General features: G+C 41.4%; 1 protein-coding gene across 1 annotated transcript in view; it reads left to right on the forward strand.

Moving 5' to 3' along the window:
* The window catches only part of LOC126278893 (calbindin-32), a 1,341,317-nt gene that overhangs the window by 1,146,230 nt on the left and 181,764 nt on the right, over positions 1-13,323 (forward strand). Inside the window, exon 5 of the mRNA XM_049979167.1 lies at positions 2,440-2,526. Coding sequence (XP_049835124.1) covers positions 2,440-2,526 — 87 coding nt within the window. The remainder of the gene's footprint in view (positions 1-2,439; positions 2,527-13,323) is intronic.

Raw genomic sequence — 13,323 nt, forward strand, 5'->3', positions numbered from 1 at the left:
CAGAAGAAACATGTGAGCACAGCATCACGTTCATGAAAGGAAATGAGGCAACATAGAGCTCAGAATTTACAGTCACTGAGATTCTATATACTTATATAAAGACATTCCCTATGGAACACGGTCCGAAATCATCGTCTAATTACGGATACTTTCTTATTTTTAGTGAAAATGGAATTAAAATTTGCCTGCCGCATTTCACGTATCAATGCATATGCTTCCTTATATTCTTCCTCCCCGTGTCTTTGTCCGTCTCCTCCTCCCACTCTCTTTGTCCACCTGCTCCTTCATCCTCTCTCTATCCATCACCTCTTTACTCCTCTTTTCTTTTCAGCTTCTCCTCAACCCTCTCTCTCCATCACCTCCTGCCTGTCCCGACCCTCCCCCCCCCCCCCCCGCCTCTCTCTCTCTCTCTCTCTCTCTCTCTCTCTCTCTCTCTCTCTCTCTCTCTCTCTCTCTCTCCGTCTCTATCTATCTATCTATCTGTCTGCCATCTTCTTTCCGCTCTCTACATCCATTTCCTGAAATCCCTCTGTCCATCTCTTTTTCTATTGCTCCTTTCTCTCACCTTTAGCCTTGTTTATTATTGTTGCAAATCTAGATTCTGTGGAAAATTCTAATCACAAGTCGATATGTCAGACATACAACCTTCCTGTTTTCTGTAAAAACCTTGTCTGACGAACAAAACAAAAGAGCATATTGTTGTGTACACAATTTAAAAATATGTCTAATAAGAAAGGATATATATGACAGAAATAAATTGTCTAATAGTGCACCAGTATCGTAGTTAAAACTGCGTGCTACGAAAGAAGGAAAACCGCATATTTTTACAGCAGATCACATCAAAGCACTTTCTTTCCCGTAATCGGCTTTAAGAGAAAACCTATACATTGTGGTTTAAAAAATATATACATATAGTCTATGCCCATCTAATTGTTTAATAGAGTATTGATTAAAATTTGAAGTAAATCGGTCAAGAAACTTTCGAGACTTTTGGTAACTAAGGTTCCCTTTTAAATATTAAACATTTATTTATGTATTTCATGTATTTTAGAAATGGATATATAAAGACTCGCGTGCACTCAAATGCAACATTGTGTCAAAATTTCATAGCAATTAGCCGACTACCTCTCGAGTTTTGCGAGCACAACTTTTTCAATGAGAGCCTGCGCCCCCCCTCCCCCCCTTCCACTCAACTCCACCCCCCTCTCTTCTGTCACTCTCTGCGCCCATGCTTTGAGCAGGCTGCCTTAGAGTTTATATTTTACAGTTACTTGTATTTCTACTAAGCCGTTGTATTTGTCAATAAGTAGCTTGCATTTCGTGTGTGTATACAGCACCTGGGAATTAGCAAACCAAGCTAGGAATGTTTGCAATCTGGTAAAATAAAACACAAACGTCACATGTCTTAGTAACTAGCTACAGTAAAGGGCAAATAAAGAACACTAATTACTATTATATCAACAAATAATTTTCATTCAAGACATTCCTGTTTTACGCAGGTCTTTCTGTGACAGCTGATATCTAATTATGTATAGATTAAACTGAACGTCGTAGTCTATATTTTAAATTGTAGTTTTCTTTTTTAAAAGAGTATATGGTTTACAATAAATTTACCAGAGCACTAAAATTTTATCTTCACAGTACTATTTTAGGAACTGTGACAGACGTTAATTGTTGAGGTGGTAAGTTACTGTCATGCTTTGTAGCTAAGAGTTCATTTCTATGGAAGGATGAAACATTAATTTCTTCTTCCCATGCGACGGTCGTATAGATTAGTCTTTATAGAAATAAACTACAAAATATATCAACTTCTTGGTCTAGATGTTTCATTTTTCCTGTAGTGGAAAGAGAGTGTTCTCGTTACTACAGTACTTTTTATCTAAATATCCTCTGGTTAGTCCTGTTAGGAAAATCTGTACATGTAGTCAGTTAGTTGTCAACCAGAACTTGCCCAAACGAGATCACATTTTTCTTAACTCGAAAGATTGCCTCGAGAAAGTATTACTTCGCCGAAAAATTATGAAGTAAGTAGTACCAATATCTTTGCTGATTGTATTGTCAACGAAACGATTCAGCTGCTAATACGGTAATTCAGCTAATGCATTGAATTTTATGTAAACAGTGTCATTCGAAATTTAGTTATTTGACTTCCTAAATGGAGCATGAGAAATAAGATTTATCCTCCCATTTCCTATCCTTTTGCTGATGACAAATAATCTGCACATAGTGCCATTAGCATTGAGCTGCTTGAATGAGATCCATGCTGCGCCGTAACTGATAAAAGCTTCAGACTGTGCCTGGTTCCATTATGATCGATTACTATTAAAGGTGAGAAATCAGTTACCCTCCCCACTGTAGTGTTCAGTTCCTCTGTTAATAATGTTAGTATTTATTCTTTTCTAAATCTCATTGTCGCACTTTGCATTTCTCTTGTTGCAGCTCGCCCAGCTGCTGCCAATGGAGGAAAACTTCCTGCTGCTCTTCCGATTCGATAATCCGCTGGAGTCCAGTGTCGAATTTATGAAGGTAAGTCATTCACGAACCACAAGAAAATAAAAGTACCATACCCGTTTTTTTATAATTAAACGTATAACATTAAAGTGTCAATATAGTTGTCAATTTTTGATGGCTAATAGGAGAACAGACTAAGCAGAATTCAAACTCCAGTCTAGCAACTCTGGCCATCCGTGAGTCCATAAGCACTCATGTTCCCCCCTCCTTCCCCCTCCCCACATCCCGCACACACATACTAACTGAATTGGTCCCATCCGTAACTACCTGCGAGTTTTGATCGAGTTTATGTTCTGCTTGGTTTTGCTGTACCTTGAACATGGTGTTGGAATCTGTAATAAATTTCGAAAAAAATCTGTATATTTATAAAAATCTGTAGCTACCAAGTGAGGAGATTAGCGCACAAACATAGCTGTCATTCAATTTGAAATTACTAATCAAGTGTGCGAAGCAGAGCTTTGCACTGAATAGACTGCAGGCCCCACGAGTAATTTCAGGTGTGCATCAAGAGAAGGAGCAGTAATATCAGTGTTACATATAAACTCTTGTGCAAAATAGTTAGCGTGTTGAACTTACATACTTCACGAAGAGACGCAGTTCGCTTAAGCAGATTGCCTTCTGCTGATGGTTTTAATATGAACCAGAAGGACGTTCTGCAGCACGATGTGACTTTATATAATTTTTGGGCATTCAACGTAACAAACCATGCTATATATAGTTTTGAGATTACGTATCTTGAAACAGTTTGTACAACAGAATGAAAAAACAAAAATTCCACTTGCTTTTTAATACCTAATAATAATATTTCACCTGCAAAGGCAAAAAAATTCAAATAGGAGGAATGATTCGAGACAATGGGTTAAGACAACCTGCAAAAAACTGGTGGACTAACTAATAACACTTACAATGAAATTGCTATTATGAAATGCAGAAATAACACATTACGGTGCAGCACGAAATATGACAAGCTCTCTACAGGCTGATGCCAAGTATTGACAGAAGGGCTGCAATAATTAGATCCTATCGGAATTTCAGAAGCCTGAAACTTTGAAAATATTGCTGAAATACTAAAAATCATAAGAAACCTCACAAAACAGTAAAAAAGACAAGGCATATTGTTAGAGATTTATACAGAATAAACATCATAAAACACACGTGAACAATTGTGGATGTACAAAACTTATAACAACCGAAACAAGCTCTCTTTTTTTGTGAACAGGAGCCTGAAAAAGTTACTTAGTGTAGCATTGTGCATGCTCTGTTGCCTGTGTCTATGTGCCTGTGGTTCTGTCATGATGTATCTGACCCCAGGAATGTGTCAATAAAGTTTCCCCTTCCTGGGACAATGAATTCACGGTGTTCTTATTTCAATTTCCAGGAGTGTATGTTATTCAGTTACCAAAAGCAGATTACGTAACTTTTAATTTGAAAGCTGTATGTCGAAAGGTTGGGGGTTAAGATGCTCAAATGTGCTTAAAGGTTAGACGGATTAGATAACAATATGACAATGATAAGGCTTACTTCAAAGCAAAAAATCTCTTAATTTCAATCAGCAACCAAGGTGCGACTGGATCCTGTCCCTTCAGGCAATTTCATTTGACTAATGCCCTCGTACCAGTTGGTTGTTAATATTTTCAAAGTTAAACTGATTGTCAGTTATTAAGACCGCTCTGAAGGAACGTCTTAAAACATTACTTATGAACACTTACTACAAGACAATTCCCTCAGATGAACCACAAGATCCAGCTAAAACACATCAATAATGACTCGGTCTTTCAAACACAGAAACGAACAGCTTAATGCAACTGGTTGTTCAGATTATAGCTAATGAGTGAGAAATCATAGAATTGAACCGGTTAACAGCTGAATCTAACCAGAAGGTCCCTCTTTTGTTTAACGGCAACCTTTGTCTTACTACAATTGTTCCGTCTGTATTTAAGACCAAGATCTGATTCATTAGAACATTAATGATCGAGTACCAGCCAGAAAGGAAAGGCAACATAATATCGGGACAAATTTTTAGACGACAACTAGTGTCTGGGAACAATAATGCTGCCTATATTTACGATCAAAGAGGAGACCGAGTAAAAACTGTAATCGTCGGGTCCAAACCAGAAAATAATAAGGAAGGCAGGTAGACAATGAAACAAATCACCACGACGATTATAGAAAGTTACTCCCCTTTATCAACAAGGAGCTCCATGGATCCACGGTGCATCGCAGCAGTTACTGTGTGGTGCCGATGAGAGCCAGGTAGAAAAGGGTAGCCAGGCCACAAGCGGTCGTACGTCACGCATGTTGCCAACCAACCGAAGGGACGTCGGCCTGCTGCTTGTAGTGGACGCTGACTCTGGTGAAGTACTCCAGTATCATCGCTCTGCACACGCCCTCATTGCGCAGCTCGTAGCTGCGGCCTCTCGGACCTCGTTGCCACCACTTCTCGCGACGCTACCGCCAATCCCAAAACTTCATGCCTCCCTCTAGGGCCATCGAACACCGTATATATACTGTGTGATCAAACGTATCCGGACACGCCCAAAAACATACGTTTTCCATGTTGTTTGTTGTTGTTGTTGTTGTCTTCAATCCTGAGACTGGTTTGATGCAGCTCACCATGCTACTCTGTCCTGTGCTAGCTTCTTCATCTCCCAGTACGTACTGCAACCTACATCCTTCTGAATCTGCTTAGTGTATTCATCTCTTGGTCTCCCTCTATGATTTTTACCAACCACGCTGCACTCCAACGCTAAATTTGTGATCCCTTGATGCCTCAGGACATGTCCTACCAACCAATCCCTACTTCTAGTCAAGTTGTGCCACAAACTTCTCTTCTCCCCAATCCTATTCAATACCTCCTCATTAGTTACGTGATCTATGCACCTTATCTACACTCCATACAAATACTTTCAGAAACGACTTCCTGATACACAAATCTATATTCGATTTTAACAAATTTCTCTTCTTCAGAAATGCTTTCCTTGCCATTGCCAGTCTACATTTTATATCCTCTCCACTTCGACCATCATCAGTTATTTTACTTTCTAAATAGCAAAACACCTTTACTACTTTAAGTGTCTCATTTCCTAATCTAATTCCCTCAGCATCACCCGATTTAGTTTGACTACATTGCATTATCCTCGTTTCGCTTTTGTTGGTGTTCATCTTATATCCTCCTTTCAACACACTGTCCATTCTGTTCAACTGCTCTTCCAGGTCCTTTGCTGTCTCTGACAGAATTACAATGTCATCGGCGAACCTCAAAATTTTACTTCTTCTCCATAAATTTTAATACCTAGTCCGAATTTTTCTTTTGTTTCCTTTACTGCTTGCTCAATATACAGATTGAATAACATCGGGGAGAGGCTACAACCCTGTCTCACTCCTTTTCCAACCACTGCTTCCCTTTCATTCCCCTCGACTATTATAACTGACATCTGGTTTCTGTACAAATTGTAAATAGTCTTTCGCTCCCTGTATTTTACCCCTGCCACCTTCAGAATTTGAAAGAAAGTATTCCAGTCAACATTGTCAAAAGCTTTTTCCAAGTCTACAAATGCTAGATACGTAGGTTTGCCTTTTCTTAATCTTTCTTCTAAGATAAGTCGTAAGGTCAGTATTGCCTCACGGGTTCCAACATTTCTACGGAATCCAAACTGATCCTCCCCGAGGTCCGCATCTACCAGTTTTTTCATTCGTCTATAAAGAATTCGCGTTAGTATTTTGCAGCTGTGACTTATTAAACTGATAGTTCGGTAATTTTCACATCTGGCAGCACCTGCTTTCCTTGGGATTGGAATTATTATATTCTTCTTTAAATCTGAGGGTATTTCGCCTGTCTCACACATCTTGCTCACCAGATGGTAGAGTTTTGTCATGACTGGCTCTCCTAAGGCCGTCAGTAGTTCTAATGGAATGTTGTCTACTCCCGGGGCCTTGTTTCGACTCATGTCTTTCAGTGCTCTGTCAAACTCTTCACGCAGTATCTTATCTCCCATTTCGTCTTCATCTACATCCTCTTCCATTTCCATAATATTGTCCTCAAGTACATAGCCCTTGTATAAGCCCTCTATATACTCCTTCCACCTTTCTGCCTTCCCTTCTTTGCTTAGAACTGGGTTGCCATCTGAGTTTTTGATATTCATACAAGTGTTTCTCTTTTCTCCAAAGGTCTCTTTAATTTTCCTGTAGGCAGTATCTATCTTACCCCTAGTGAGATAAGCTTGTACTTCCTTACATTTGTCCTCTAGCCATCCCTTCTTAGCCATTTTTCGCTTCCTGGCGATCTCATTTTTGAGACGTTTGTATTCCTTTTTGCCTGCTTCATTTACTGCATTTTTATATTTTCTCCTTTCATCAATTAAATTCAATATTTCTTCTGTTACCCAAGGATTTCTAGCAGCTCTCGTCTTTTTACCTACGTTATCCTCTGCTGCCTTCACTACTTCATCCCTCAGAGCTACCCATTCTTCTTCTACTGTGTTTCTTTCCCCCATTCCTGTCAATTGTTCTCTTATGCTCTCCTTGAAACTCTGTACAACCTGTGGTTCTTTCAGCGTATCCAGATCCCATGTCCTTAAATTACCACCTTTTTGCAGTTTCTTCAATTTTAATCTACAGGTCATAACCAATAGATTGTGGTCAGAGACCACATCTGCCCCTGGCAATGTCCTACAATTAAAAACCTGATTCCTAAATCTCTGTCTTACCATTATATAATCTATCTTATACCTTTTAGTATCTCCAGGATTCTTCCATGTATACAACCGTCTTCTATGATTCTTGAACCAAGTGTTAGCTATGATTAAGTTATGCTCTGTGCAAAATTGTAACAGACGGCTTCCTCTTTCATTTCTTAGCCCCAATCCATATCCACCTACTACATTTCCTTCTCTCCCTTTTCCTACACTCGAATTCCAGTCGCCCATGACTATTAAATTTTCATCTCCCTTCACTATCTGAATAATTTCTTATGTTTGATCATACATTTCTTCAATTTCTTCGTCATCTGCACAGCTAGTTGGCATATAAACTTGTACTACTGTAGTAGGTGTGGGCTTCGTATTTATCTTGGCCACAATAATGCTATCACTATGCTGTTTGTTGTAGCTTGCCCGCATTCCTATTTTCCTATTTATTATTAAACCTACTCTTGCATTACCCCTATTTGATATTGTGTTTATAACCCTGTAGTCACCTGACCAAAAGTCTTGTTCCTCCTGCCACCGAGCTTCACTAATTCCCACTATATCTAACTTTAACTTATCCATTTCCCTTTTTAAATTTTCTAACCTTCCTGCCCGATTAAGGGATCTGACATTCCACGCTCCGATCCGTAGAACGCCAGTTTTCTTTCTCCTAATAACGACGTCCTCCTGAGTAGTCCCCGCCCGGAGATCCGAATGGGGGACTATTTTACCTCCGGAATATTTTACCCAAGAGGACGCCATCATCATTTAATCATACAGTAAAGCTGCATGCCCTCGGGAAAAATTACGGCTGTAGTTTCCCCTTGCTTTCAGCCGTTCGCAGTACTAGCACAGCAAGGCCGTTTTGGTTATTGTTACAAGGCCAGATCAGTCAATCATCCAGACTGTTGCCCCTGCCACTACTGAAAAGACTGCTGCCCCTCTTCAGGAACCACACGTTTATCTGGCCTCTCAACAGATACCCCTCCGTTGTGGTTGTACCTACGGTACGGCCATCTGTATCGCTGAGGCACGCAAGCCTCCCCACCAACGGCAAGGTCCATGGTTCATGGGGGGGGGGGGGGGGACGTTTTCATATTAGGTTAATTGCCCTACCACCTACTGCCAGGTACTCCATATCAGCGACCTCATTAGTCAAATGGTTCAAATGGCTCTGACCACTGCTGTGGTCATTAATCCCCTAGAACGTCGAACTACTTAAACCTAACTAACCTAAGGACATCACACACATCCGTGCCCGAGGCAGGATTCGAACATGCGACCGTAACGGTCACGCGGCTCCAGAGTATAGCGCCTAGAACCGCACGGCCACTCCGGCCCGCCTTCAGTAGTCATTAGACATCATGAGAGAGTAGAATGGGGCACTCCGCTGAACTCACGGACTTTGGACGTCGACAGGTGATTGGCTGTCACTTGTGTCACACGTCTGTACGCGAGATTTCCACACTCCTAAACATCCTGAGGTCCACGGTTTCCAATGTGATAGTGAAATGGAAACGTGAAGAAACATATACAGCACAAAAGCCTACAGGCCGATCTCGCCTGTTGACTGACAGACACCGCCGACAATTGAAGAGGGTCGTAATTTTTAATTGGCAGTCATCTATCCAGACCATCACACAGGAATTCCAAACTGCATCAGGATCCACTGTAAGTAATATGGCAGTTAGCCGGCAGGTGAGAAAACTTGTATTTCATGGTCGAGCGGCTGCTCAAGCCACACATCACTCCAGTAAATGCCAAACGACCCCTCGTTCGGCGTAAGGAGCGTAAACATTGGACGATTGAACATTGGATAAACGTTGTGTGTAGTGAAGAATCACGGTACACAATGTGGCGATCCGATGGCAGGGTGTGGGTATGGCGAATGTCCGGTGAACGTCTTCTGCCAGCGTGTGTAGTGCCAACAGTAAAATTCGTAGGCGGTGGTGTTATGGTGTAATCGTGATTTTGATGGAGGGACCTTGCACCCCTTGGCACTATCACAGCACAGGCCTACGATGACGTTTTAAGTGATTCGGAGATGGCGATTGCATATTTCAATACGATCGTGCGCTTGTGTTCATAATGCAGGGCCTGTGGCTGAGTGGTTACACGACAATAACATACCTACAATGAACAGGCGTGCACACATTCCTGACGTGAAGCCGGCCTATGTGGCTGAGTAGTTCTAGGCGCTTCAGTCTGGAACCCCGTGAACGCTAGGTCGCAGGTTCGAATCCTGCCTCGGGCATGGATGTGTGTGATTTCCTTGGGTACGTTCTATTGGACGTTCTATGGGACTGATGACCTCAGATGTTAAATACCATAGTGCTCAGAGCCATTTAAACCACCTGAACCTGACGTGAATCCTATAGAACACCTTTGGGATGTTTTGGAACGCCGACTTCGTGCCAGGCCTCACCGACCGACACCGATATCTCTCCTCAGTGCAGCACTCCGTGAAGAATGGGCTGCCATTCCCCAAGAATCCTACCAGCACCTGATTGAACGTATGCCTGCGAGAGTGGAAGCTATAATCAAGGCTAAGGGTGGGCCAATACCCTACTGAATTCCAGCATTACCGATGGCGGGTGCCACGAACTTGAAAGTGATTTTTCAGCTAGGTGTCTGTATACTTTTGATCACATAGTGTCTATCGGCTAGCAAAGACCTTCTAAGGACATAACCCTCAAATATCAACTCTTCCTCATAGATATTGGAAATTGGACTGCAAGAGTGGTAGTCGATAGTACAGCTGAGTCTGTGGCGCCAGAGAGGATAGTCTACTGACTTAATGGCGCCATGGCTCAATGATACTGAAACTTCAGTGAAACATCTCTGGGGAGAAAAAAGAAAAACAAAAAATTGTATTTGCTCAAGGCGGACCCTCTCCAAAAACAAGTATACTTGTAAACAAACTCGAATATAAGGTATTCAACCTCAATATGATTACTTTCAGAATTTCTCTTGTGAGACCATCTGTATTTGGGGCGTCTTATGTTTCAGTTGAATGATGGAAGTTTTAACCATATTGATGCTTACTGGTTTGGAATGTTCATTTGTAATATTACTACGGAATTCCAATTGTTTGTCGATTTTCATAGTTCAATAGCTTTTCAAAAGTCGCTTACAGTTTCTTCAGCATCAAGTGCGACTCTTACATTTTCTTTCCTGAAGTATAGTGGATGCGGAATGTGCCCAAACATAAAGTTATCCACGTTTCGTAATAATCTCTTGTAAAGTATTATAGCTTGTAAAGTGTTATTCTACTGTTTCAAGGTGTTGCTTTTCAAGTTACTTCTGTTCTGACCTAATAATTTTGTCTCATTGCTTCTTATTAAAGTAATAGATGTAACACTTACAATAAGCTTTCCTGATATATCAGTTGTTCTAGACTTCCTTTTACGTCTACATGATTGGTCAACCTACGATTTGTGAGAAGGCCGGGGGTAAAACATCTAAATACACTGTCAGAAAAAAGAAATTAGTAGACCCTTCTAGAGGTTTCCAATTCCTCAAGATTTATTGTTGCAACAGTGCAAATGGAGTACATGAAATGATAACATTTACAGATCAATATCACATAAGGTTCTGAGTTACCAGGTATAAATCCATGCTGAAACACACATATTAGTACGTGGTGTAACCTCCACCGGTGGCAATGCAGATGATGACACTGGTATCCAGTTGATCATACAGATGGCTAATACCATCCTGGGATACGTTATGTCACGGCTCTTCGACATCTGTTCACGCAGTTCTACATCTACATCTCCATCCATACTCCGCAAGCCACCTGACGGTGTGTGGCGGAGGGAACCCTTCTATTCCAGTCTCGTATTGCACGTGGAAAGAAGGATTGTCGGTATGCTTCTGTGTGGGCTCTAATCTCTTTGATTTTATCCTCATGGTCTCTTCGCGAGATATACGTAGGAGGGAGCAATATACTGTTTGACTCTTCGGTGAAGGTATGTTCTCGAAACTTCAACAAAAGCCCGTACCGAGCTACTGAGCGTCTCTCCTGCAGAGTCTTCCACTGGAGTTTATCTATCATCTCCGTAACGCTTTCGCGATTACTAAATGATCCTGTAACGAAGCGCGCTGCTCTCCGTTGGATCTTCTCTATCTCTTCTATCAACCCCATATGGTGCGGATCCCACACTGCTGAGCAGTATTCAAGCAGTGGGCGAACAAGCGTTCTGTAACCTACTTCCTTTGTTTTCGGATTGCATTTCCTTAGGATTCTTCCAATGAATCTCAGTCTGGCATCTGCTTTACCGACGATCAACTTTATATGATCATTCCATTTTAAATCACTCCTAATGCGTACTCCCAGATAATTTATGGAATTAACTGCTTCCAGTTGCTGACCTGCTATTTTGTAGCTAAATGATAAGGGACCTATCTTTCTATGTATTCGCAGCACATTACACTTGTCTACATTGAGATTCAATTGCCATTCCCTGCACCATGCGTCAATTCGCTACAGATCCTCCTGCATTTCAGTACAATTTTCCATTGTTGCAACCTCTCGATACACCACAGCATCATCTGCAAAAAGCCTCAGTGAACTTCAAATGTCATCCACCAGATCATTTATGTATATTGTGAATAGTAACGGTCCTATGACACTCCCCTGCGGCACCTCTGAAATCACTCTTACTTCGGAAGACTTCTCTCCATTGAGAATGACATGATGCGTACTGTTATCTAGGAACTCCTCAATCCAATCACACAATTGATCTGATAGTCCGTATGCTCTTACTTTGTTCATTAAACGACTGTGGGGAACTGTGTCAAACGCCTTTCGGAAGTCAAGAAACACGGCATCTACCTGTGAACCCGTGTCTAAGGCTCTCTGAGTCTCGTGGACGAATAGCGCGAGCTGGGTTTCACACGACCGTCTTTTTCGAAACCCATGCTGATTCCTACAGAGTAGGTTTCTAGTCTCCAGAAAAGACATTATACTCGAACATAATACGTGTTCCAAAATTCTACAACTGATCGACGTTAGAGATATAGGTCTATAGTTCTGCACATCTGTTCGATGTCCCTTCTTGAAAAGTGGGTGACCTGTGCCCTTTTCCAATCCTCTGGAACGCTTCACTCTTCTAGAGAGCTACGGTACACCGCTGCAAGAAGGTGGGCAAGTTCCTTCGCGCACTCTGTGTAAAATCGAACTGGTATCCCATCAGGACCAGCGGCCTTTCCTCTATTGAGCGATTTTAATTGTTTTTCTATCCCACTGTCGTCTGTTTCGATATCTACCATTGTGTCAACTGCGCGACAATCTAGAGAAGGAAGCACAGTGCAGTCTTCCTCTGTGAAACAGCTTTGGAAGAAGACATTTAGTATTTCGGCCTTTAGTCTGTCATCCTCTGTTTCAGTAGCATTTTGGTCACAGAGTGTCTGGACAGTTTGTTTTGATCCACCTACCGCTTTGACATAGGACCAAAATTTCTTAGGATTATCTGCCAAGTCAGTACATAGAACTTTACTTTCGAATTCATTGAAAGCCTCTCGCATAGCCCTCCTCACACTACATTTCGCTTCGCGTAATTTTTGTTTGTCTGCAAGGCTTTGGCTATGTTTATGTTTGCTGTGAAGTTCCCTTTGTTTCCGCAGCAGTTTTCTAACTCGGTTGTTGTACCACGGTGGCTCTTTTCCATCTCTTACGATCTTGCTTGGCACATACTCATCTAAAGCATATTGTACGATGCTTTTGAACTTTGTCCACTGATCCTCAACACTATCTGTACTTGAGACAAAACTTTTGTGTTGAGCCGTCAGGTACTCTGTAATCTGCTTTTTGTCACTTTTGCTAAACAGAAAAATCTTCCTACCTTTTTTAATATTTCTATTTACGGCTGAAATCATGGATGCAGTAACCTCTTTATGATCGCTGATTCCCTGTTCTGCATTAACTGATTCAAATAGTTCGGGTCTGTTTGTCACCAGAAGGTCTAATATGTTATCGCCACGAGTCGGTTCTCTGTTTAGCTGCTCAAGGTAGTTTTCAGATAAAGCACTTACAAATATTTCACTGGATTCTTTGTCCCTGCCACCCGTTATGAACGTTTGAGTCTGCCAGTCTATATCCGGCAAATTAAAATCTCCACCCAGA

The sequence above is a fragment of the Schistocerca gregaria genome, chromosome 6 (genome assembly GCF_023897955.1).
Source record: "Schistocerca gregaria isolate iqSchGreg1 chromosome 6, iqSchGreg1.2, whole genome shotgun sequence".
Lineage (NCBI taxonomy): Eukaryota > Metazoa > Arthropoda > Insecta > Orthoptera > Acrididae > Schistocerca > Schistocerca gregaria.